Source organism: Martes martes (assembly GCF_963455335.1).
Source record: "Martes martes genome assembly, chromosome: 1".
Taxonomy (NCBI): domain Eukaryota; kingdom Metazoa; phylum Chordata; class Mammalia; order Carnivora; family Mustelidae; genus Martes; species Martes martes.
Genome location: NC_137888.1, coordinates 130641348 through 130666667, shown reverse-complemented (window position 1 = coordinate 130666667; position 25320 = coordinate 130641348). Strand labels below are relative to the sequence as shown.

Genomic DNA, 25320 nt, shown 5'->3' with positions numbered 1-25320 from the left:
TGTATGATATAAAGATTCAACTATGCCATGCATTACTCAGTGCCCATCCTCTACCTTTTGAAACTTTGATTCTCATCTTTGTCAAGGTTTCCTGGAGACGCTGTGGTTCACAAGGTTGGCCACCCACCAACCCTGCATTTTTCAGGTCATCTTGTCCTTCAGTCCTCTGTTCCAGATCATCCTCTTTTCAAAGAAGCAGACCTGAATTTCCTCTCCTGGAAGTGATTTGTTCTGCATACCCTCCTACTGTCCGTTATCACCTTCTCTCCTGCGGTGCTCTGGGGCACACAGCTCTGTGGGACAGATTCTGGGTGTCCTCTCCATGCCCGTGTCTGTGCCCTGACCAGATCGTCCTCCTGGAGGGTCGGACACAGCCTGTGTCCACTGTTCCCTGCAGGATAGAGTGTGGCACTCGTGCTGTCCCTTGCCTTGGGGGCTGGTGTGTTCCAAGTCTGTTTTGTTCCCCTTAACCCTCTTTGTCTTGTGGTTCTCCAAGACTTCCTCTAAGTCACATGAGACTCTGGGGATGGATGGGGCTCCTGTTGTTCCCCTGGCTCCTGAGTCCCAGGGGCTTCCCCGTGGATGTCCCCGGGGCTTGTAACTGATCGCGTTAACTGAGGGTGGGTGGGTCGGACACCGCAGGCCAGCATTTGGTAGTTGCTTGTGCTCTGCTGGGAAGTTCAGAGTGGGGGTCGGAGGGTTGTCTTGCTGATCCCTGATGCAATCTCATGGGCCACTCTTGCGGGGAGATGTTTTACTGTCTAAAAGCTATAGACTGTGAGCCAACTATGTAATTTCAAATTTTCTGGTAGTTACAGTAAAAAAAAAAAAGTCAAAACACATAGTTGAAATTAATTTTAATAAGATACTCTGTTTAACCAAGTACATCCAAAATCCTCTCATTTCCGCATGTGATCATTACAAATATTGAGATTATTGACAGTTCTCTTTTTTTGGTACGAAGTCTTTAAAATTTGGGGTGCTTCACACTCCATGCGGATCAAGGATATTTCAAATGCTTGTTAGCCACACGTGACTGGTGGCGGTCCAATGTATGGTCTGCTACGATTTACATGCCTTCTCCCACTTGACGTTCCTGGAAAGCAGGGGCCGTGCTGTGACCGTTCAGTCCTTCCCGATTGCCGTCAGTGAGTGTGAATTGTGTGAGAGCCTGGCTGGCAGAGTGACAGCACATAGTGGGACTTTGCAGTGCCTGGTGTCCGGTCGCAGCTCGGCTTCTCGCCCTCTCTGTGTGGCCTGACCGGGTCTCTCGGAGTCACCTGTAGAATGAAGCTGTTGGATTTGTGATCTCCAGGGGCCCTTCTGGTTCTGACCTGATTGCACTGGGCCATGGATCCGGGCAGAGACGGCACTGGGGACCACCGTATCTGTCCACCTTGGCCTCACCAGCACATGAGAGCTCTGTGAAAGGCCACGGGTGGCCATACCTGTGGTTTGCCATCTTCAACTCTGACCAAGAGCTGGTATGTTTATCTGGTCTCTTGGGTCCTGTGACTCCTCTGCTTGCCTCCCTGGCACCTGTCCCCTTGTCTGGCATTTACAAGACCCTCTGGCTACCAGGGCTGTTCCCACTTGGAAAGGCACAGATGGACGGGGCAGGTCCTAGCCCTCAGGAAGCTCATCTCTTGGAAGGTGTGGTGGGCCAGAGGGGGCCTTTGCCATTTCTGAGGCCTCACAAGGGTTCTTTCTTGTGCAGGCTCAGCTGGAGGCTCAGAAAGCCACGCAGGACTTCCAGAGGGCCACCGAGGTGCTCCGTGCCGCTAAGGAAACCATCTCCCTGGCTGAACAGCGGCTGCTGGAGGATGACAAGCGGCAGTTCGACTCAGCCTGGCAGGAGATGCTGAATCACGCCACCCAGAGGGTATGAGTCACTGCCGGGCGCCTGCAGGAGGGGGTGGGGAGGGTTGCCTGGTTCGCCAGCATGTGTCCGTGTCTGCAGGTATCCGCACACGTGTGGGCATCGGGGGCCTCCCCCTCATGGGAGCATCCTTAATACTTCCCCTCATCCATGTGATCCAGACTGCCCCTCTGGTCCTGATGAGCCCTGGGTTCCCCAGGGTTCCCCTTGGGGGTTCCCCCAAGTAGAGGAGACAGACACCAGACTTGTTGCCTAGAAATGCTCTCTGAAAGTCACAGGTTGTCTCCCCGTGTGGTCTCTGCTGGCCTGGTACAAAGCCACACTCAGAGTGACGGTCCCCCAGTAACGGGTATAGCTCTTCCTTCCCTGCGTCACTTGAGATCTGTCTGGTTTAGATCGTCCCTGAAGGTCTTAACTGTGGACTGGGCTTCCCAGAGGGAGCATGTTTTTTTCCAGGGCCCGTTCCCACTAAGTTCCAGGGGAAGTGGCTGAGTTTAGAATCCCAGGTGGAAGACTTTGATTAACAGCCCCAACCCACGTGGGGCCTGGACTTGGGGTGTGTGTGCTGTTAGTGGAAGGTAGGGGCCATGATAGATGAGGCCAGAACCCAGTGGGCACTCAAGTCTGGCCTTTGGGCCAGGCTGGGAATGCAGCAGCCAGCATGGGAACCGGAAGTGGGCTGTGTGTGATCTTTACCCTGATTTGACTCCAGGTTTTTTGCCATTATTGTCTGGCTTCTTACCAGCTCCCATGACCTGCTCTCTGACCACATTGCTCAAAATCGAGACAGCTGCTTCGCTCAGCTGGAGTTGTTACCTCTACCTAACTCCACTGGGTTTTCTAGGAGTCACCCAGAATATTCTTGAATACCTATCCACTTCTCCAGGCTGATTTGCTGCAGGGTGAGTGGGAGAGCTGACACGTGGCTTCAGCAGCTCCAGCAAAGGCCTTAGATGGAGGGGCGATGTAGAGGGGGATTGGGAGCTGTAACCCCCCTGGGTCTTGCTACCTGTGGGGCTAGAATAGAAAAGTCAGGAGTTAATGATGCCAGCAGCCTCTCCCTTTTCAGTGTCACTTGCCACAGCGGCTCAAGTCCTAGGGGATCTGGTAATTAAAGCATGCCTTGTGCTTCCTTAAATAGAAAGCCTGACACACAAATGACTTTAAGTCAAATCTTTGAACCACCTTCCCCTGAAGCCCCAGATCCCCGGCCTGGCCTCTTGTGACTTTGGGCCTCCTGCCCCCTAGTGGATGTGATGTTCAGAGAGTCATACACATGCTGGAATAGCTTTTCTGGGTCAGCCTGTGAAAAACCAAAGTAGAAGTTGGAATTGACAAGCCACAGTCTGACAGATGTGGAAAGGACCAAAAAAAAAAAAAAAAAAAAAGTAGCTCCTTCCAAGAAATTAGGTAAAGGCCTGTTCTTCTTTTTGCCCTCCTTCTACCCCAACTGGAGATCTGAATCAGCCTTAAGAAATCATTTCAGAAACTCTTTATTCTTTAAAAAGGAACAAAACATGTCTATGACTTTTTTTTAAAACCTGTTTTGTAAGTCCCAGGGCCCTAGTGTGGATGGTGAGTGGTTGGTCAAGAAGAGGTGTCCCTAGGACCTCCACACTGTACAACTCCTGGGAGCACCATTCATACCATCCTCCTTGAGAGTGATGCTTTTTGGGGCTGGGCAGTGCACAACTTGTGGGGCTGTACCAGATGGTCCTGGGCCTCCTGAGGTCACCCGGGCTCCTAAGGGCCTGGGGAGGGTCCTCTGAAGTGTGCGCTCACTGAGGTCACTGGAGGTTTCTTGGTAATGGGAGGATCACTGCATTCTGGCTCACAGGCAGGATTTCCACCCTGGGGCTCCTGTTCTCTTCCCCAGATTCCTTCATGGTTGCATAGGCTTGAACTCCTGAGGAAGAAGCAAGGTTGGAAACAGGCACCAGCAAGAGACAGAGCTGGTGGCCGGGCCTTCCCTAACCACGTCCCTGCATTACTGAGAAACTTCACTCAGAAAGGGGCACACTGAATCTGATGGATGGTGCGGACCCTCCTTTTGGGCTTGGCTATGGATCTCCCTCTGGATTTGGCATTTCCCCAAATGGGGCTCATGTTGCCTGCTCCCCGAACCTCATGGGGATGAAGATGAGGAGGGGTACAGACTGTGTCTCCTGCCTTGTCTGAACACTGGATACTCCAGGAAGCCTGTTTCTTCAGAAGAAGGGAGCTAACTTCATCTCACCCTCTTCTTCCACAAAAAGTACCTTAATGATCTTGTCAGAGAGCCAGAGCTCTGGAAGGTCCGGGCTGTCTTGAGGAAGCAGCAGTGGTTTGGGCTGTGTAATTCTCTCCGCCCCGGGCACCGTGGAGGGATGGTGTAGTGACCTACCCTTGTTCCTTGTCCAGGGTTGTCTGTGTCTCCTTTTCGTTCCCTTCAGACTTCTTATGGTGACACTGGGCAGCCATACCCTAAAGCCATGGCTGGCACCAGCATTCTAGGAAACTGTAAGCAATGTCAGGAGTCCCATTGTCCTCTGTTAGGCCACATGTAACACCACAGACAGAGACAAAGGGACAGTTCTCTGCTCGGTGCTAGGATCAAGGAGGGAGTTAGAAGCCATAGCCGGTGAGGCAGCGCCGAGCGGGCTGAGCCTGCACTTGAGTGGCCTTCTGGGGACACAGGGCCTGCGGTCGCTGCTGCTCACTACTTGGGGGCTTGGGCAGCAGGGGCTCCTCCAGCCTCCACTATTTTGGCTTTGAAGCAGCCTTTGTGGGAAGGTGATCGCTTTTCGTCAGACAGGAGAGGAGACGAGGTATCTGAGGGGAGAGGAATGGGCTCTTCTGCTACCTGTCAGAGGAGAGCAGAGAGAGGGAGAAGGAATGGGGAGGCATTACCTGGCCACGGACAGACAGCAGGCGGCCTCTGGAGAGGAAGGGGCATGGAGCCAGCCTCTCGCCCTAGGTCCAGGGGCTTGGACATTGCCTGGCTGTGGGGATCCAAGGCCCTCTATGGTGGCAGACGTGAACTGTTGAGGCCAGCTTCCCTGATGCCGCTGGGTACGCACCACCCGCCTCCCGCACGGTGGAGAGAAAGCGGATTCTGCAGCAGAATCTGAAAACAGCCTGAACCAGTGGCCAAGCTTCTGAGGAGACCAGGAAACTGCCTTCCCTGGGGACAGGAGGGCCCCGATTTCAGCTCAGGGACATTGAGGGTGGCGGGGCCCACAGGCAATGGCTTGGGGTTCGCAGAGGAGTTGGGAAAGCCGGAACCCAGGGCTCTGAGGAGTCAGGCAGTGCCGGCGGTGCTGGTGGCCTGGGGCCCGGCCAGGAGGCTGTGCCAGCCCAGCGAGCTCACCCAGTCAGTGGCTGTGGTATCCAGGCAGGAGGGCCCGGCTGTTGGAGCATCTGCTGTGTGCATCTACTGTGCACTGCTGTGGGTAGGGACCCTGAGGCCTTTGGGACCCAGCTGCCTGCCCGCCCTGGGCTTTCAGGAGGTGGCCAGGCTGGCACTCCTGGAGATACATTGCTCTCTGTCCTGCTGACCCAGGAGGAGAGGCAAAGACCTTTGTCTTCCCCTGGATCCTGAGCACAGGTAGCTGCTGGCCTGCATGCCCCCTCCAGGGCCCGCTGCCCACTTGCAGACCTCTCCAGTGCTGCTTCTGGATGCTCAGGTCGAGCAGGCCTCAAACCTTGCCACTGGGCCCTGGCCTGGGGGTCAGTCCTTGGGCTCTTGGGACAGACCTTGAGGTGGGCACACCCAGAAGTGAACACAGCCGGTGGGTCATCTTCAGGACAGGCCCTCTCTGGGGAGAAGGTTCTCGGCCATCCTGACGGAGTTTCAGACTCTCTTCCTGTTGGACGGTTAGCTCCCTCGAGAGCCCTCCAGCTCCAGGAGAGACAGCGGGAAGCTGAGCCCTGCCCGAGGTCCTTTGTTGAGTCCTGCGTGCTCACCCTACTTCGGGTGGCGGGTGGGACTTTGGGATGGAGGGGTGGATGCAGGGAAGGGCTGCAGCCTCTGCTGATAAAGCCCAGTTCAGCCCGCCACGCCTCCTCCCCTTCACGTCCGTTCCCCCAGCCATCCACCCTGAAGAACCTGCTCCCGTGCCACCTCTGCTGTCAAGCCCTCCCAACAGCCCAGAGTGGCGGCCATGGCTGCTGGCTACACCTGTGCCCGTGAGGCTGGCCATCCACGGCTTGGTCACCAGCGTGCTCTCTGCATACTGTAGGTGACAATGATGGGGGGTAAAGAGAAAAGGCCATTGCAGAGTCTGGACCAGCTAGCTATCAAGCCAGGCTTGGAGGAGGGCAAGGGCGATAGCAGTGTGTACCCCAGTTCTGAGTTGCCCCTGTCTGGTTGCTCAGCCCAGCCTGGGGCTACCTTGAGGTGCTAAGGGACTACCTTGTTGCTCTCTTCTGTGGCTTGCTGGTGTTCTCTGTGGCTTTGGCCTTCCTAACAGAGCCCCCGGTCCTGGGCTGCCATGCCCCCCATTTTCCTGCCATTGCTCATGCCTGATGCTGGGCTTCAGACGGGCGGGGTGGGGGAGTGCTCCTTGGTTGCCATGCAGCCATGGTGGCATGGTGACTTTCTCCCTGGAGGCGGAAAGAGGAGTTGGGGGTTGGAGGGGTCTCTTCCAAGAGCTGGGAGTTGGTGCAGATGGGGATGGGAGACGCTGATGTGGCCTGGTAGGGGTGAAGCGGGGGATGGTGACATACGCGGCTCCTCCTGGGTCTTCACTGGCAATATTGCCAAGCGCTTGGAGCTTCCTGGGTGTTTAATTTCAGACAGACGGGCTTCTTTTTGCAGACTAGGGGCTGAGAGAGATGAGGGTCTGTGTGCAGCTGGCGTGGGTCCTGCTGCTTGTGGGCTTTCTTCCTGCTCCATGGCCATGAATCCCAGCTTTTTATGCAAAGGTCTATTTAAAGTGCTCTCACGCCACTCCTTAAAGAGGAACCCTGCATCACATCTGATCATAATGCAACAGTTTCCACCAATAGAAGGCGTCATCGTCTCATCATCTTGGAGTTTTGAGTTTTCAGGAAGGTCATACCAGCAAATCCTTAATGCTTGAGATTTAAGTCACGACTGAAGAGTTACTGCTGTTTCCCTAAGTGTCCAGGTGTGGGATGGTTTTTGTGTACTTTGTTTCAAAATTGTGAAATCTTTCATGTTTGAAGCAGAGAGGGAGGGTTTCTTAGCCCCTTGGGCTTAGCCGAGAAGTCATTTCAGCAAGCACATCACCTCAGGCCAGTTTAGATCAGTTCCCTCGTACCTCCCTTCTCTGACACGGTTTTAATTCTCTTGTTTAAAAGTACCTCAAGCATCGAAGCCTTTGCTAAGATATTTATATTCTTAAAAAGGTAAAAGCATAAATGATAACTATAAATGTAAACCATTCAAAATGTTATTTAATTCCCTAATTAAAGAGGAAATCAGTAAGATGTGATTATTTCAAAGAAGAAACACACAGAGAGTCAGGCATGCTGACGTGAATTTGCAAGCACGCAGAATGGATCAGTATTTTCGGGGCAGTCCGTCCTGGAACCCCTCTCCACTGGGATGCAGCTCATCGTCACTTGCAGGCTGAGACCCCCTCTGCCGTACTGCCCGTGTTCTGACACATACAGGGTTATGAAACAGCTCCAAGACAGCGTAAGCCCAAGATGACCGGGAAGGGCACACTAGCCAGGACACCCAGCAGTTTCTGATGCTTGTTTGAGTCTTTCACCATTTTCCCTGACACTTAAAAAAAATCCGTCTTACCAGTCAGTGCAGAAATAAGCTCTCTGAGGGCCGACTGGCTGTTGAGGGGGTGGGAATGCAGCAGCAGCCCCAAGCTAAAGGCATGGCAGGGCCTCCCCGAAATCGTCCTGCTGGCGTCTGAGGGAGTGACCCATGAGGTGGGGGCCCTCTGGGCTCCTCTCCGGTGCTAGCCTGGCCTCGCCCCTGCCTCTCCAGTTCATCTGAGAACATGTGTATGAGCTGTAACTACAAGACGGGAAGGAACTGGTGAGCTGGTTACATGGCCCAAACCACCATTTGTCTCCTTCCTCCTCTCTCCTCAAGGCGGGCCTGTTCTTCTGCTTTCTTTATGTGACAGATGAAAGGACCATCATTTCCATGTGTCAGGGAGTGTGCCTTTCAGCTGCCTTGTTTTTGGCCATCAACAGCCCAATTGCTGGTTATATAAACTCATTTTTATCAACAGGCTCAATGAAATGTCCCCACAAGAATTTCCTGCCAGAACACTGACAGGTCTCCTGATCGTGGGTGTCTGTGAACCTCAGAATCTGATCTGAGTGACTTGATAGTTGTGTGTTTAAATGGAAAGTTTGCCCCTTCTGGATCCTGGATTCTTTTGTGGCCCCCTTGCCTCCACCATGGCTAATGCAGGAATATCTGGGAACGGGCCTGATGTGGGGATTGCCTTGCCATTCCGATGCGGTCAAATCTGGCTGCATGAGGTCTCCCCATTCCTTGATGTCCCTGCTGGGGCTGTTGGCCCATTTGTGTGCCCATCAGCCCCCGTGCCAGGGCAGGAGCCACTTTGTGGCAGGAGGGCTGAGCAGGAGGAAGTGGACATCGATTCAGTCAGAGAATATTTCATTCTTCTCTGATTTTTGCTTTTCCTCGTTTTCTTTCCCAGGCATGGCCACAGCCAAACTTTTCTGAAACAGGTTCACAGAGAAGAGCATCCTCTTCTGTTTGGAATTTAGTTTACTCTTCATCTGTCCGCCGATTTCCTCAGAGTATTTTTATTTTATTTTATTTTATTTTTTTAAGATCTTATTTATTTATTTGAGAGAGAGAGAGAGAGTGAGAGAGAGCATGAGAGGCGAGAAGGTCAGAGAGAGAAGCAGACTCCCCATGGAGCTGGGAGCCTGATGCGGGACTCGATCCCAGGACTCCAGGATCATGACCTGAGCCAAAGGCAGTCGCTTAACCAACTGAGCCACCCAGGTGCCCCTTCTCAGAGTATTTTAAAAAATGATATAGGAAATACCCCAACAAAGGACTCTCTGGCCAGGCTGACATCTGCTGTCGTTTGAAGGTCATGGAGGCGGAGCAGACCAAGACGAGGAGCGAGCTGGTACACAAGGAGACGGCGGCCAGGTACAATGCGGCCATGGGCCGTATGCGGCAGCTGGAGAAGAAGCTCAAGAGAGCCATCAACAAGTCCAAGTGAGTCTGGGCGTGTGGGACCCTGGGGCCCTGTGTGATTGTGTTCTTCTCAGGCATCTTCTCCACCTTTTATGTTCCATGCACTCAGGGACCCGCCTCCTCAGAATCCCCCAAGTTCTGTATAACCCCCCAAGGCAGGAAGTGCTGCTCCAGCTATGACCGACCTGGGAGACACAGAAAAAAGAATTTCAAAAGCACACCATCGCATGGCTCATTGGCTGGGGCCTGGGGCTGGGCTTTGGGAAACTCGGTGCCCTTGGCTCTGTGGTGGACAGTGTGGATGAGCTGTGTCCTTCTGTCAGCATAATGGGCGTGAGCTGTATGCACAGTACACGTTCTCTGTGGACCAAGAGCCGATGAGACAGTGCAAGACTGGTTGTAGTGGAGGTTTCTGCAAGCTTTTCTCATGACTGCTATATATTTTTATATAGTAATGATCTTGGGGACAAGCCCCCTGCTTCATTCACAGTCGCTGGGCCTCCAAGCTTTTGAAGAGCTTCACAAGAGGTGAACAGCCCAAGAATAAAGCACTGGTCTTCTCTTAATGCTCGACACCAAAGTTCCTAAAAAGAGCCAGGGTCTTTTGACTGGCCCAGAATGTGGAGACCAGTAGAATGTTAGCATTTGTCCTCTCTCTTGCCCATGACCAGGTTGGGTCTGCAGACTGATGCCTCTGGTCCTGGTCGGAATCCAGGAGGACCAGTCTGAACCCCCATGCTTTTGGCGAGGGGTGAATGGTGCTTCTCTCCTCCCTGGGTGACCCCAGTAGAGGAAGGTGTGTGCTGAGGCAGCTCCTTCTCCTCCTCTGTTCTTCAGTCTTGAGGGGGCCAATCTCCTCCTTAGGAGAAGGGGTTCCAGCTGCCTTGGCTGCTGGGCTCACCCTGTAGGGCCTTGAATAGCCCCCCAGGGAGGAAAGTGAACCAGGGTACAAGGAGTTAAGTGTTCACCTGTGTGGGTTCCGCGGATCTTGAGATGGGCCTTCTGTCAGCTCAGCTCTGACGGGCGCCTGTATCCATCAGGCTCCAGAGGCACACGTATCCTCTTCATCTCATGGCGTGGTTGGAGTTTATATCCTGGACAGAAGGCCTGCCGGCCATAGCTAGTGCCCTGGGTATGCCCTCTTGTGGCCACTGGGGTCATGGTATTCTGTCACCTTACAGTTCTTCCTTGTGTCTTCCCCAGGCCCTATTTTGAACTCAAGGCAAAGTACTACGTGCAGCTTGAGGTACGTGTAGCCTTTGGCTTTGCTGTTGATGGGATTTTTCTGTGAGGTTCCACTTTATGTGGCAACGGGCTTTCACATGGCGTATTTGCTACAAGAGGAGAACGGAGAGAGAAGCCCATTCTTTACTGAGTTTTCAGGTCTCAGAGTGGTCTTGGTTGGGTCCTCAGCGGTGTCTGCAGTCTCTCCATGTGCTGTTCAGCCGCTTTCTGCACTGTACCAGGCCAGTGGTTCTTGGGGGCTGCTGGGACCAGCATCAGCTTCACCTAGGAAGTGCAGATTTCCCAAGCCCCACCCCGTCCAGATCTACTGAATTAGAAACTGCAGGTGTGAGCCCAGCCATCTGTGTTTTCAAAAGGCCTCCAGGGGGTTCTGATGCACGCTCAAGTTTGAGAATCACAGTACAAGGGACCAAATGGCTAGAAAGTGGTACTTGTGTGTGAGTTTGACACCCATTCTTTCTCTGATGGGGTTTATTCTGCCAGTGGTAGTTTTTGGTTATTAGCATGAGTTTGTCATCCGGATAGGAGTTGGGGCTGGGAGTGTGGATCTGTTGTGTGGATAGCTGGATAAGAGAAATCAGGCCATCACTCATGTCTTGGGGAAGTCTTTGAAGTGGAGGGAAGGGCAGAAATTGCTTGAACATGTTATTCAGAAGCCTTGCAAGGCCAGTAGGGGCTGCCTCCACTTACGGGGCCTCCTGTTCTCTTGACCAGCAACTGAAGAAGACTGTGGATGACCTGCAGGCCAAACTGGCCCTGGCTAAAGGCGAGTATAAGACGGCCCTGAAGAACCTGGAGATGATCTCAGACGAGATCCACGAGCGGCGGCGTTCCAGTGCCATGGGGCCTCGGGGCTGTGGTGTGGGGGCTGAGGGCAGCAGTACGTCTGTGGAGGACCTGTCAGGGAGCAAACCTGAGCCGGATGCTGTTTCTGGTGAGTTCTGGGGGCTCATGTGCAAGTGGGAAATGACGCAGCTTGTGTGGTCTGCTTCCAGGGCTGTCTCGCCATCATGGAAGGGTCTCAGAGCTGGACAGGCCAGAAAGGTGGTGATTTCTCGTGGCTTCCCCCATTTTGTGGACTGCTGTATTTATCAAGGTGCTACTGAATGTTCCTCAGAGTCAGGGTTCTGCAGTGGATGAGTTTGGAAAATGTTACACTTTCACCCTGACGTTCAGAGTACATATGGGAACATTCAGGTCTCTGAGAAGTACTGCAGGAAAGGAGAGTTGCCTCTGAATAGGGACTGTGTGCACAGATTTGATTCAAATCCTGGGTCCTCCTAGTACATGATGTGGGGAAGGGCTCAACTCTGTTTCTTCAGCTGTAAAGTAGGGAGTATGAGCACCTAGTATCCACTGTGTAGAGGGGAGGCTGGAATTCGATGAAATAATGTCAGGCACTCAGAAGTCTGAAAATGGTGACTCTCACTGGTGTCTAACTATAGACACCTTTTTTCTCAAGGCCACCTGTTGGGAAACTGGTACATGTTTGCTGTGCTGCTCCTCTATCATTTTATTTTTTTCCTCATGATAAGTATACTCTTTAATTCCCATTTCCTATTTCCTTCATCCCCCCACTCTCTTCCCCTCTGGTAACCATCAGTTCTCTGTAGCTAAGTGTTTCTTGTTTTTCGGGTTTTTTCCTTTGCTCATGTTTCTTAAATTTCACATGAGTGAAATCATATGGTATTTGTCTTTCTCCAACTTACTTCTCTTATCATAAAACTCTTGAGCTCTATCCACGTTATTGCCAATGGCAAGATTCCATTCTTTTTGATGGCTGAGTAATACTCCTGTGTGTGTGTGTGTGTGTGTGTGTCTCACATCTTCTTTATCCATTTGTCCATCCATGGACACTGGGTTGCTTCCATATCTCTTGGCTGTTATAGATATTGCTGCTGTAAACATAGGAGTGCATGTGTCCCTTTGAATTAGTGTTTTTGTATTTCTGGGCGCAAAATACTCAGTAGTGGAACTTCTGGATCATAGGGTAGTTCTTTTAATTTTTTGAGAAACCTCCATACTGTTTTCCACAGTGGCTGCACCAGTTTGCACCCCCCACCAACAGGGCACAGGGTTCCTTTTTTTTCCACATTCTTGCCAACACTTTTTTCTTGTGTTTTTGATTTTAGGCATTCTGACAGGTGTGAGGTGGCCTTTCATTGTGGTTTTGATTTGCATGTCCCTGATGATGAGCAATGTTGAGCAACTTTTCATGTGTCTGTTGGCCATATGTTATGTCTTCTTTGGAGAAATGTCTGTGCATGTCTTTGACCCATTTTTAATTGGATTATTTGTTTTTGTGTTGACTTGTATAAATTCTTTATATATTTTGGATACTCTTAATTGAATATGTCGTTTGTAAATATCTTCTCCCATTCTGTAGGTTGCCTTTTAGTTTTGTTATTTCCTTCACTGGGCAGAAGCTTTTTATTTTGATGTAGTCGCATTAGTTTATTGCTTTGGTTTTCTTTGCCTCACGAGACCTGTCTCAAAAAATGCTGCGATGACCGATGTCACTGAATTACTGCTTGTGCTCTCTTTTAGGATTTTTATGGTTCCAGGTCTCACATTTAGGTCTTTAGTCCATTTTGAGTTTTTCTTTGTGTATGGTGAAAGAAAATGGTCATTTTCCCTTTAGGCTAATCAAGAAAACTTTTTCAGCACTGTCTTTGTACACTTCCTTTCTTCTCTTTTCTGTGGAATAATCCCTGTTTGTGCTCTCCCAAGGTCCTTCCTCCAGAGTTTTGAAATTTGGTCAACAAATGTTTAAGTACCAGGCCCAAAGGAAAGGAAACTAAAATTTGATCGTCAGTAATGTGTGAGGTACTCTAATATCCAGCCTCTCACACGGAGAGGAACATGAAGCTCAGAGAGGTTAAGTAACCTGACCAAGGCTACACAGCAAGGGAGACAGGATCTTAATTCAAATACAAGCTCATTTTCTGTCCTCAGTATTACAGTACTTTTCACTGATGGTAGTCCTCTAGGGAATGCTACCAAGACTGTTTTTAAAGATGAGGGAGGAGGGTGGGAAAGTAGAATAGGAAAGGTCTAATAAGCAGGCTTATGTGCAGGCTGAGGGGAAAAGAGTTAAAGGTGAAAGTGGCTTTCAGATCACAAGAATGGCCTGTCCTCTGGGCCTTGGTTATTCTGATCTACAAAATGAGTAAGGCACAAGCTAAGAGCGTTGTAAATGAATTTTGTCCTTTTGCAGCAAATGGTGTGTCTTATAAGTGATGGGAAGTTTTATGCGATTTGGAGATCACAGGATCCCAGCAGATACGCTACACAGGACTGTTTGTTCTCGTAGCTCCTTCTGCTATGCGGAAACAGCTGTCACATCTTACTGGCTTTGTTCGGCGAGCATCCCAAAGGGCCACTTTCTTCCTCTGTACTTGCGGATCTGGGGTGGAGAAAAGCCCCTGATCTGGCCTGATTTATCCTCGCCCTTTAGGTAGTCAACACTGACTTTCCAGAGCAGGAGTTAGAAAGTTATCGTAAGGACACTGAATATCCACAGGGCCCAGCTGCTTCCCTTCAAGTTGCTGGACACTCTGGCCGCGCAGATTTGGGAGGGTCAGTCCTTTACTCAGGTGCACTCGGGGGCAGGGATTCTGCCATCCCAAGGCCATGTCTGGCTGTTGGCCAGCGGGGCACGCTTCTGGAGGGGCTGCAGGAACAAGGTTGCTCCATGTCAGAACCTCTGACCGGTATCCTCTCTCCTCCTAGTGGCCTCTGAGGCCTTTGAAGATGACAGCTGCAGCAACTTCGTATCAGAAGACGACTCGGAAACCCAGTCTGTATCCAGCTTTAGTTCAGGGCCCACAAGCCCATCCGAGATGCCTGACCAGTTCCCTGCAGCTGTGAGGCCTGGCAGCCTGGATCTGCCCAGCCCTGTGTCTCTGTCGGAGTTTGGAATGATGTTCCCGGTACTGGGCCCTCGCAGCGAGTGCAGTGGAGCCTCCTCCCCTGAGTGTGAGGTGGAACGAGGTGAGTTACAGCCCTCTCACCAGTGGTGCCTGGGCCACATGACGCACTGCCTTGGCAGCCAGAGCTCCGCACTATTGAAGACCTTTGCCAGGTCTCGGCAGCCCCAGGGCCACGTGACCGGGCCTCTGGGAACGTGCAGTCCGTGTTGATCATGGAGATGCCAGCTGCTGTTCTGGGGGCTCCTGGCTCTGCTCCCAAATGGTTCCTCTTTGAGTTCTGTCTTTGATCCCCAGCAGTCCTCTTCACAAGTCGGTGCTGGCGAGCTGTTTCCCCACTGTTAGGGTGGGACCAGTCCTCTCTAAAGATAAGGAATACCTAAAATGCCTTGAGCCATAAAAGCTGTCTGTCATCATGTGATGGAGAAAGCTCTGTGACAGGCATGGCCAGGCAACTTTGGGAGATTCTGGAGGGCTGCGATGGCCTGGGCCCAGGCGACTCCTGGAATTATCAGTACTCACCCGATGACCTTTACATTTCTCTAGGAGACAGGGCAGAAGGGGCAGAAAATAAAACAAGTGACAAAGCCAACAACAACCGAGGCCTCAGCAACAGCAGCGGCAGTGGCAAGAGCCAAAGTAGCACCGCCCGCGAGGGCCAGGCCTTGGAGAACAGGATGAAGCAGCTCTCCCTCCAGTGCTCGAAGGGAAGAGACGGGATTATTGCTGACATAAAAATGGTGCAGATTGGCTGATCCATCCAAAGCCCTGGCTCAAGTGCATAGCAGTATTTATACACGAAACTGTATGGAGAACATTGTGCCAATAATCATTTAATATATGCCAAATCTTAAGCGTTTACTCTAAACTGCACTAATGAAGTTGTGACCTTGAGGGCTGAAGAGTTTTCTTCTGGGAGAGAGCTCTTGGGCTGGTTTTTCAGAGCAGAGGCGTTGTTGCAGTGGACTGTGACCAGGGTCACAGCCTTTGTGGAATATTACCCGTAACAGTGTTATGGAAGCAATAACTAGTTCCTGTGAAAGAACCCGAGCCAGGAAAGGGGCTGGGAAGCTGAGCCAAACTGGGATCAACAGCTTGCTTCTCTTTCCTTTCTCTTACGCTCAATTTGGGAAAATGGAGATGGTGTCTCCTTTATATCCCAGGGGATCGAAATGAAAAAAAAGAACAAACTCAAATATTCAGAACACACCTTTCTGGGCCAGTGAAGGCTTAAAAAAAAAAAAAAATCCAAGAACACAATTTTCATCACCTCTGGTATTCAGAAGGGCTTTTTAAAAAAGCCTATATGCTGGTATACCCATTAGAACCATTTTCTATAAACGTTACACCATGAACTGCACTTTTTGGGGTGGGAAAGGTGAATGCCAACGTGGGGATGGGAGGGACGGAGGGTAGCAGGGACATACCATAGAAGGCGATTTGTGGCTGTGGGGGAGGAGAGTCTGTAGCATAAACCTTATCCCACCAGCCATGGGACTTAAGAATTAAGAGAAGTGCATGTGAAGAATGGTTGCCATTGTTATATCTAGATTGACAAAGTGTCAATTTCTCTGTAGGTTGTGACTTTAAAATTATTTAAGGGTTATGCTGCATTAGTATTTCTTAGAGGGAATTGTTCCTTAAAGCTAGGAAAGGGAGTAGGCATGTGTTGGCACAGGCTGTTAAATAGAAGCAATGAAGTCTGTTATGCTAATGGTAGTACGTGTTAAGATTGCTTTCCTTTAATGTTTTCATGGTTACACATATTTAGAGCACTGTATTTTTTGTCCTTTTTTGTTAAGAAAACTTTAGCATTTCTAAAAGAAAAGCAACCCCATTTCAAGTTGTCTGTTAATTCTGACACAGCTTGTATATTTTAGTCATTTGTAAATCTCTTCATACTGTAGTGTTTTCTCCTTTTTTAATGACTGATACAGTATCCTAATTACAAGGTTATTTTGTACTTGTCTTAATTTCTTGAGTGTAATAAAAAACAGTTTAAGAAAATGTTTACTTTTGTGTGTCTTCCAATAAGAAACCCTGATGTTGCCTACATCTTCCACTCTAGGCAACCTTCTTGCCACAAGGAAGAGCATGGAATGTAGTGGGCATCTGTTCTAACTTCCAGTTAAGGTCCTGGATCCTAATAATTTAGGATCAACTATGAAGATTTGAGTTATAATTCTGCTGCGACTAAAGCGCAGTAAGGAGAATGCAGCATTAGAAGAATGAAGACAAGGAGATTATGTCAGAGTGCTTCCCAACCTCTGCTGCACTGCAGTCTCCCAGGAAGCTTCAAGAAGGCGGCTGTTCGCCGGTCTTAGAGCCTGAGATCATGTGGGATACACCTGAGGTACTGAACTTTTAAAAGTTCCCCCAGGTGATTCTAATGTGCATCAGGTTGACATTCAGGCTGTTTTTTCCTATCTGTAGTGCCGTATCTGGAGCTCTATTATAACAATTCAATATTAGATTAAACCGGTATATGTAGGTCTCCATTCAGTTTTTGAGGGTAGGAATTAGGTCTTACTTGTTTGCATCCTGTACAAATATCTTTAACATAAAATGTTCCAATTATGTGTTTAAATTTTTCTTTAAAGGGCCACAGAATGAATCCATCTAAAATTGAAAGTACTAAATATTTACCAAACTGGAATCACTGTCCTGGATATGAAAGAGATTTACTGAAGCCTGAACTGTCATGTAAATAATTTAGATGGAATGTACTAGATGAAGCCTTTTAATAATCTCTCTAGGTTAAACTATGCAGTTTCCATAAGTATAAAGATTTTATTTCAAATCAAGGTAGCAGAAATACAAAATAACTGGTGATAATTATAAAGTAGAGACGATGAAAAATTCCACCTTATTTTCAGATGTTTAAAATCCTGAGCATCATTCTGCTCTCATGGATTTCTGTGTAAACTGGGAATTTATACATGGCATTAGTATCTTGGCAGTTTTTCCAAATACAACCCCAATTACCATATATTAAATTTTCAATCGTATTTTTTTTCAGTGTTACCATAAGAGCAATTTTTAAAAGACTATACAAACTAAATTGTAACGTCTTCAGTGTCTCAGATTACTACCTTCATTTAGCCTGATAAAAGTAAGAACCGCAATAGTGAATGTATCTCAGCTCTCCTTACATGAGTTAATAGGAGACAGGTACTTAAGTTCAACCACCTTCATTGTAAACTAAGTTAAAATATTTCTTAAAGCTTTATTCTTTCATAACATCTGGGCAACAAACATTAAAAATCGTAACACAAAATCTGTTATGGTAACATGATTCATTTGGTAATTAGCTGCCCAAGATGCAGAGTCACAACACAAGAAAGTTTAACTTACAACATGCTCTGCCAAAAGACAAATATAAGTATTTCAGAATATTATTCCAGCCTACTGTTCCACCCAGTTGAGTAGATAAGTCACGTCCCTTATCTAGTCTCTATTCTCTTCTAGTAAAGGCACCATACAGTGCTGAGCCTAACCTTTAATCCTCCACAGTCTGTTTATACAATGGGGCCCCACAATGCAAACCAAGTCCTTTATACACACAAAACCATGTAAATAGTACTTCTGAGGGATTTAGGGTAATTCTGACTATATACAATTCTAAACACTCTGACTTGAGCAGCACCAGATCCCACTGTAACATTTTGAGAGATTTAATTCTGTTCTGATTGTTTGGTGTCCTGAGGATTTCTGTCCTCATTCGAAGAGCTGATTGGGTAAGTATAAAATCCAGTAAATGCTGAAAGCTGCATCACTGAAGTTGTGTTGTCTTGATCGGGATAATACTATTGAAGTCCAAGAAAAAAGGTCCTTCTTGTTTAGGCAAAAAAGTACTAGGAATGATATTGTAGATCCCCGCAGGTATATTTTCTAATTCCAGGTAGCAAAACCCACACCTATATGCAGGGAAATGAGAACAAAGTTTACAGAAGATGATGCCACAAAGAGTAAAATAAATTAGATGCAGTCAAAATGCCAACATTACCTATAGTCACCACTAGACTTCCTCTGAAAGCCATGGGGACCAGGATCTCCCACCACAGATACTGTTACAACCTCAAATCCAACACTATATTGCCTGGCAATAAAAAGAAACAATTACTGTTGTTATTAAGTAGTCTCAAATACATACCTAAAAATAACTAAAGTGCAGATATACTATTAAATCGAGTATATGCTTTCTAAAGCTTTAGGAGGCGGAAACCACTCTGGAACACATGGATATACCTTTTTTATTTTAATTATACAAGATGCCATTTATATTTTTATATTGATTTATATTCATATTTTTAAATTGAAGCCATGAAGATTAGTATTAAACTTGCTTTAGAAGAAACAGTATTTTTACCACAGGCTCTCAGAGAATACTGTCAAATTTAAATGATAAAATACCGTCTTTGCAGAAAAAAAGGAGAGAGCCTGAAATCTGAATTTACAGAAGTAATTAGCATATGGTAGACATGACATTCCAAATCAGTAGGGAAAAGGAGGATTATTTAAATGGTGAGGAGGTGGGACACCTAGGTGGCTCAGTTGGTTAAGCAGCTGCCTTCGGCTCAGGTCATGATCTCAGCGTCCTGGGATCGAGTCCCACATCGGGCTCCTTGCTCGGTGAGGAGCCTGCTTCTCCCTCTGCCTCTGCCTACCACTCTGTCTGCCTGTGCTCGCTCGCTCGCTCGCTGTCTCTAACAAATAAATAAATTAAAAAAAAAATTTAAATGGTGAGGAGGTGACAAATTTAGGAAAAAGAACTGACGCTGTATTCACACCAAATATAAAAATACATTCTATCTAGATGTAAAAAGCAAAAAACAAAAAAACCTAGAAAAAAATATGGTACAAATCTGATACTGGGGTGAGATTTCCTACCCATAGCAAAATAAACCCGAAAAGATCTGATTACTTTAAAAAGAAAATTTTCTCTACATGGAAAAAAAAAAAAAAAGATCTGGGAAAAATACTTGCAAATATGTGATAAGTGCCTAAAGTTAAGAAAACCATAACAATTCCAAGAGAAAAATGGGCAAAAGACATGAATACGGAAAACAAAAGATACACACTGTCAAACACTTTTATGTCAAATCCTTTTACTTCAATCTACGAATTGAATACAAAAGAGCAACAACTAGATACCTTGTTTCACCTACCAAACTAGAAAACTAGCTTAACCAAATATAAAAGATTATTAGTGTTTATAAAGAGGCAAAATGAAGGCGAATTTTACTTAGAAGTACTATTTTTATTGTTTTTTAAACCTTTTTAAGTTGAGAAATAGAACACAATGTACACACAACATAAAGCCTATATAACACATAAAGTGAACACACAGGTCGTCACCACCCAGATCAACGCAACTCTCAACACCATAGAAGTCCCTGTACATGCCTTTCTCATTACAGCTCCTGTCCCCACAGAGCTAACATTTAACAATGTCTTGCCTTTCTTTAAGAGTATGTTGACATAAGTTAGTTTCAGATGTACAACAGTGATACAAGTTCTGTATGTTATGCTCACCACAGTGGGTGCACTCACTGTACAGTGCAACAGTATCATTGACTATATTTTCTGTTGTACTTTTCATCCTTCTGACTTATTTTATAACTGGAAGTTTGTACCTCTTAATCCCCTTCACCTATTTCACCCATTTCCCAACCCCCTCCCCTACCTTCTTGCTTTTATATAGTCTGACAACCTAAGCACGCATCTTTAAATAGTAGTTTCGTTTTGCTTGCTCCTCACTTAAGTGGAATCATACAGTTGATGTTCTATTATGTATGGCTTCTCCTCAGCATTGTTTTTAAGACTTATCCATCATGTTGTGGGTAGCTATAATTTATTTTTATTGTTAGGCAGCGCTCTATTTTATAATCTTCAATGCTACTGATGAACACTTGGGTTGTTACAAATGTTTGGCTCTTACAACGGTTTATCAGCCATTTTGAATTGTTCCTCTTATGACATGCCTATCCGAGCTTTCATTTTTTAAACTGTGGATTCTTTTTTTAATAACTAGTGTAGAGTATTTACAAATCCTTCTATGTGCTCTTTGTGTCTTAATTTTTTCTTTATCCTGAAGTCATTAAAATATCTCCTTTATTAGTAGCCCAACTGCAATAGATTTTTAGGTCTGATGTGAGAAAGTGGTCTAATTACCTTTTTGGCACACGGATACTCCAACTATCCCAGAACATTTATTCAACAGCCTATCCTTCCCCTGCTCCTCTGCAATGCCATCTTTTTCAATAATCAAGTGCCTATATATGCCCAGGTCTGTTTCAAAACCCTATTCTGTTCCATTAAACTCATTTTTAATATGATATTAACTTTAAAAAGTTACTTAATCACAAACCTTGGTCCTCTTAGCTCAATCAGTAATGGCCCGGTCTTTTCTATATGGAATTGGTAGATGGGGTTATTTTTGTGAGTTTCTTGGAAATTTCCACATCCTCCAGCACTCTGGCCACTCCACTTTCCATTAATCTTTAATAAAACAAAGTTTTTGTATTAGCAAAACTTCCCATTCTCCAATTCTACTTTAAAGAAAGTAGAATTCCCTTCAAAAAGGGAATGGTGTCACCAAGATGGCAACAAAGGTTCCTCCTGCTTTGCTCCCATTCACAGGGACAATAGCTATTCCAGAAGAGAATAGCACTGAGAAATTCCTGAACATGGATGTGAGGCAGAAGCACCCTCCTGCACCACAGAGCCCAAGACAGGTTACATTAGAAGGACAAGAGAAACAGCTACATGTTGACTGCACTGTCTCAAGGCCAGCACCAGGTGGTGATGTCTCCTCAGAGCTTCTGATTCTTCAGTGAACAACAACCTCCCCCCAAGAATTGTGACTTGCTTTACAAAAACCCCTACCTGATCTCGCACCGTAAGAATTAAAGGAGAAATTGCGACAAAGAAGAGGGTGGAGCTTGCAACAACCAGCACGGGGACCTCAGCAGGCTGAATTCATACCTGAGGTGCCCAAGCAGTAATTGCAGAACCAAGTTAGGGGTATGCTTCCACCCAGAAGCTTGGCAGGGTGCAGATCTGCCTGATTTGGATAGCCAAATGGTTTTGCTGGCCTTGCAGCCTGGATTGCCCACATCAGGCAAGGAGCTGAGTCATAGCCCCAACTGCTGCAGACACTGCCTTCCAGCTCCATCTGACCAGAAGGGCTGGTGACAACTACTGGATGCTGTGCATTCCAGTGGACAAGAGTAGGCAGAACCAAGAGTTCATGGAGCCCTGTCTGGTTACAGCTTGGGGTGTAGGGGGGCTTATGTCAAGATAACAAAGAGATGCTTCTCCTGCTGATTTGTAGGCCTGCTCATCACTGAATACAGCCTTCAGTCTCTCTGACCAGGGAACCAAACCAGTGCACACGGAGAGCTGCATAACCCAACAGCCCTTTCATAGTGGCGCTTGAACAAAAAGCACAGCTTGTGGGTTTGCCCTGTCTGCAGAGCAGAAGTGGTGGCCTCACCTGACTAGGGAATTCAGTACAGGTCCCCAAACAAAGAGATGCACAAACCCTGGGTCCTGCTCTGTTGCCCTACCAAAGCAGGGAAACTAATTCATAGCCCCATCTACTACTGATTATAGTATCATGTCCCGACTTTGTAGTAAGTCCGACCAGAGAATCTAAGCAACTGTGGAGCCTGTTTCATAGCCTCATTTGGGTAGGACCAAGCCAGCAGTCCTACCCAACTGTTCTCAGCTCATGGCACAACCACCATTCCCATCCTCAGAGTCCTAACAGTTGCCTTGCCCAAAAACAGACCATCATGGCAGGCCCAGTCTGCCCAAGGACAATACCAGCAGACACCCAGAAACCCAAACTAAGCTAACTGGTGGAAAAAATCCTGCCACAGCAAAGCAGGAAAGTCAGCCTAATCACTCAAATGTGCACAAAGGATCACAAAAAATCAGGTAAATGGGACATCATCCAAAAAATGAACAATGCTCCAATAAGCCTAAAAAATGGAGATCCTATGAACTGTAACACAAAGAATGCAGAACAATCCTTAAGGAAGCTTAATGAACTATATGAAAACACACAATCCCCAGGGATGCAAGGATGGCTCAACACATGCTAATCAGTCCAATATGATAAGTCACAATAGACAGAATGGAAGAATCTTATAATCATCTCAACAAACACAGGAAAAGCACCTGACAAAATTCAACATCCATTCATGGTAGAAACGCTTCCCTAAGAAATGTGGAATAGAAGGAACATATCTTAACATAATAAAGGCCACATATGACAAGCTTACAGTTAACATACACAATGATGAAAAGTTGAATGCTTCTCCTCTAAGATCAGGAACAAGACAAGAATGTCCACTCTTACCACTCCTATTCAACATATTCTGGAAGTCCTAGCTAGTGTAATCAGACAAGAAAAAGAAAATGTAGCAAACTGGAAAGGAAAAATAAAATTGTCTCTATTTGCAGATGACATGATTTTATATATAGAAAAACCTAAAGACTCAAAAGACTGTTAGATCTAACCAACAAATTCAGTAAAGCTGCAAGATACAAAACTAACATACAGAAATCAGTAGCATTTCTGTTAACAATGAAGTTTCTGAAAAATAAATCAATCTCATTTATAATAACAACAAAAACAATAAGATACTTAGGAATAAATTTAAGGAGATAAAAGCTATCATCTGAAAACTACTATTAAACATTAATCAAAGAAATTGAAAATAACACAATAAATGGAAAGATATCCTATGTTCACAGACTGGAAGAGTTAATATTGTTAAAATGTCAATACACCAAAAGTTATCTATAAATTCAATCCAATCCCTATCAGAGGACTCCAATGACTTTTTTTTTAAACACAAAAAACACTCAACATTTACACAGAACCACAGAAGACCCTGAATAGCCAAAGAAATCCTGAGAAAGAACAAAGCAGGAGATAACACACTTCCTGATTTCAAGCTGTACTATAAAGCTATAGTCATCAAAACAATACAGTACTGACAGTATAAAAACCACATATAGGCCAACAGAATAAAGAGCCTGGAAATAAACCCAAGCATATATGGTCAATTAATATTTGATAAGGGAGCCAAGAATTCTCCCTCAAATCTTCCTCTAGAGATGACATCTAGCACACTCTGCAAAACCAGTCTCAAATTCTACTTTCAAGGTTCATCTATGGACACCTGGGTGGCTCAGTCGTTAAACATCTGCTTTAAGTTTGGGTCATGATGCTAGGGTTCTGGGATGGAGCTCTGTGGTAGGCTCCCTGCTCAGCAGGGAGACTACTTCTCCCCTTGTCCCTCCCCCAACTCATGCTAGTGCACTCTCTCTGAAATAAATCTTTTAAAAAAATAAATATAAAATAAAGGTTCATCTACATGATGAATCCTTCCCTAATGACCAAAGTCTGCATAATCTTTTTTCTTTGCGCCTTATTTCTTTTCACAGAATCACTAAATGTTGTTCACTGAAGATCTTGTGTTCCAACCCAGACTGGAGGCCACTTACATTTCCCTTGTATTACTGTCAAGTCCAGAATGTTTTTATTTTGTAAGAAATTCTTAAATGTGAGTAAGATGAAAAATGGAGAAAAAGACCAGGGAATTCTAAGCGTTCTCTGATATTATGACCCAGAGAAAGAATTCTTACCTGTTTTGATAAGGTGTACGGTGAAGGAATCTTTGAAAAAGTAAAGCTGCAGGCTGAATATACCTAGATTTTAAACAAAATTTATTGTACTAAGTTTATTCTTATAAAAACAACATAGTGATAAAGAATATACTAGGAGACTGAAAAATCAGTTGGCATACATAAAAGTAATTATTCTGTACACAGGCTTAATGAACTGGGAATTGAGCAGCTAGGGATCTTGTTCTGGCTTTCTCTGCTCCTATGTGTGACTCAGGACAATGTCCCTAGGCCTTGGTGTCTGCAAAAAAGGTGGGTAGAAGCAGCCACCCAATGTCCCTTTCATCACTAAAAATCTATTCAAGTTGAGCTCCCTTACTGATGTATGGGAAAAAAAAAACCTATGCAGAACAAAATTACAATAACCTTCCACCCCATCCAACCAACTAACCCGCCCAGCTGTAAGAGAGCAATATGTTCATAGGCAACTGATTTCCTTTCACAGAGTTCAAAGTTGTGTTTTTTAAGTCAATTAAAGTATTACATAGGATAAAGGAGTTCTTCACTGCTTGTTCTGAAATAGAATTTATTACTTCAATGTATCACATTATCTCAGGACCAAACTATTATTCTGAAAACTAAAATTGTTCATTCAATATGTTATTCAAAATAAAAATAGTACTTTTCAAAAGCATTATTTTCTCTGGGAAGCATTGTAATTTAATGCTGAATTAATATAAGCACATACACACAAAAATTTACAGACAATTTTCAGAAATACATTTTTGCTATACTAATCCCACTAAGAAGCAGAGCACATTATGTACTCGAAATTATTGTATTCTGTCATTGTATGTTGGTTTACTCACCCGGACAGTATAATGGATTGTATTCTGCTTTTCATACTGAGAAACCACTAATGTAAAGGTATGGGTCCCAGGTGTGGTCAGCTTTATCTTAGTCAAATAATGAGGGCTGTTAATTCGAATACCATCAATGTATGGAGGCGGGTCACCTACAAATAAGTAGGTTTACAGAAAAGGATACTTTAGTTTCTATAGTTTTCATGTTTTGTTTTTTTTTAAGATTTATTTATTTATTTGACAGACAGAGATCACAAATAGGCAGAGAGGCAGGCAGAAAGAGGAGGAGGAAGCAGGCTCCCCGCTGAGCGGAGAACCTGAGGCAGGGCTCGATCCCAGGACCCCGAGATCATGACCGGAGCCGAAGGCAGACGCTTTAACCCACTGAGCCACCCAGGTGCCCCAGTTTCTATAGTTTCTAAATTAAAGTTTTATAGGTCATGATAGGAAAAAACATTAAATGAATGGACATCCCTCCTCCTTGATTCCATCTTTAAAACATAATAGTACAAAGGAATTTCAACTTAAAACTTTACAATTAAAAATTTTAAATAATTGCTAGTAAGTAAATGCTATCTTTTGGAATACATTCAATGAGACAGAAGATAA

The 25320-nt window shown here is 46.1% G+C and overlaps 2 protein-coding genes across 3 annotated transcripts in view; one reads left to right on the top strand and one right to left on the bottom strand.

Moving 5' to 3' along the window:
* Positions 1-16206, top strand: part of SH3BP5 (SH3 domain binding protein 5) — a 70884-nt gene extending 54678 nt beyond the window's left edge. Inside the window, exons 4-9 of the mRNA XM_080808074.1 lie at positions 1718-1882; positions 8923-9053; positions 10236-10278; positions 10992-11211; positions 14010-14270; positions 14753-16206. Of these exons, the coding sequence (XP_080664200.1) occupies positions 1718-1882; positions 8923-9053; positions 10236-10278; positions 10992-11211; positions 14010-14270; positions 14753-14961 (1029 nt within the window). The 3' untranslated portion in view covers positions 14962-16206. The remainder of the gene's footprint in view (positions 1-1717; positions 1883-8922; positions 9054-10235; positions 10279-10991; positions 11212-14009; positions 14271-14752) is intronic.
* A 759-nt stretch (positions 16207-16965) lies between these two features.
* The window catches only part of CAPN7 (calpain 7), a 42245-nt gene continuing 33890 nt past the window's right edge, over positions 16966-25320 (bottom strand). The window contains exons 17-21 of one of the 2 annotated variants that reach the window (XM_080808059.1): positions 24718-24863; positions 23870-23932; positions 20577-20707; positions 18213-18305; positions 16966-18123 (exon numbers count right to left, since the gene is read on the bottom strand). In XM_080808059.1, the coding sequence (XP_080664185.1) occupies positions 17979-18123; positions 18213-18305; positions 20577-20707; positions 23870-23932; positions 24718-24863 (578 nt within the window). In that variant the 3' untranslated portion in view covers positions 16966-17978. The remainder of the gene's footprint in view (positions 18124-18212; positions 18306-20576; positions 20708-23869; positions 23933-24717; positions 24864-25320) is intronic. The other variant, XM_080808060.1, reaches the window with a different exon arrangement.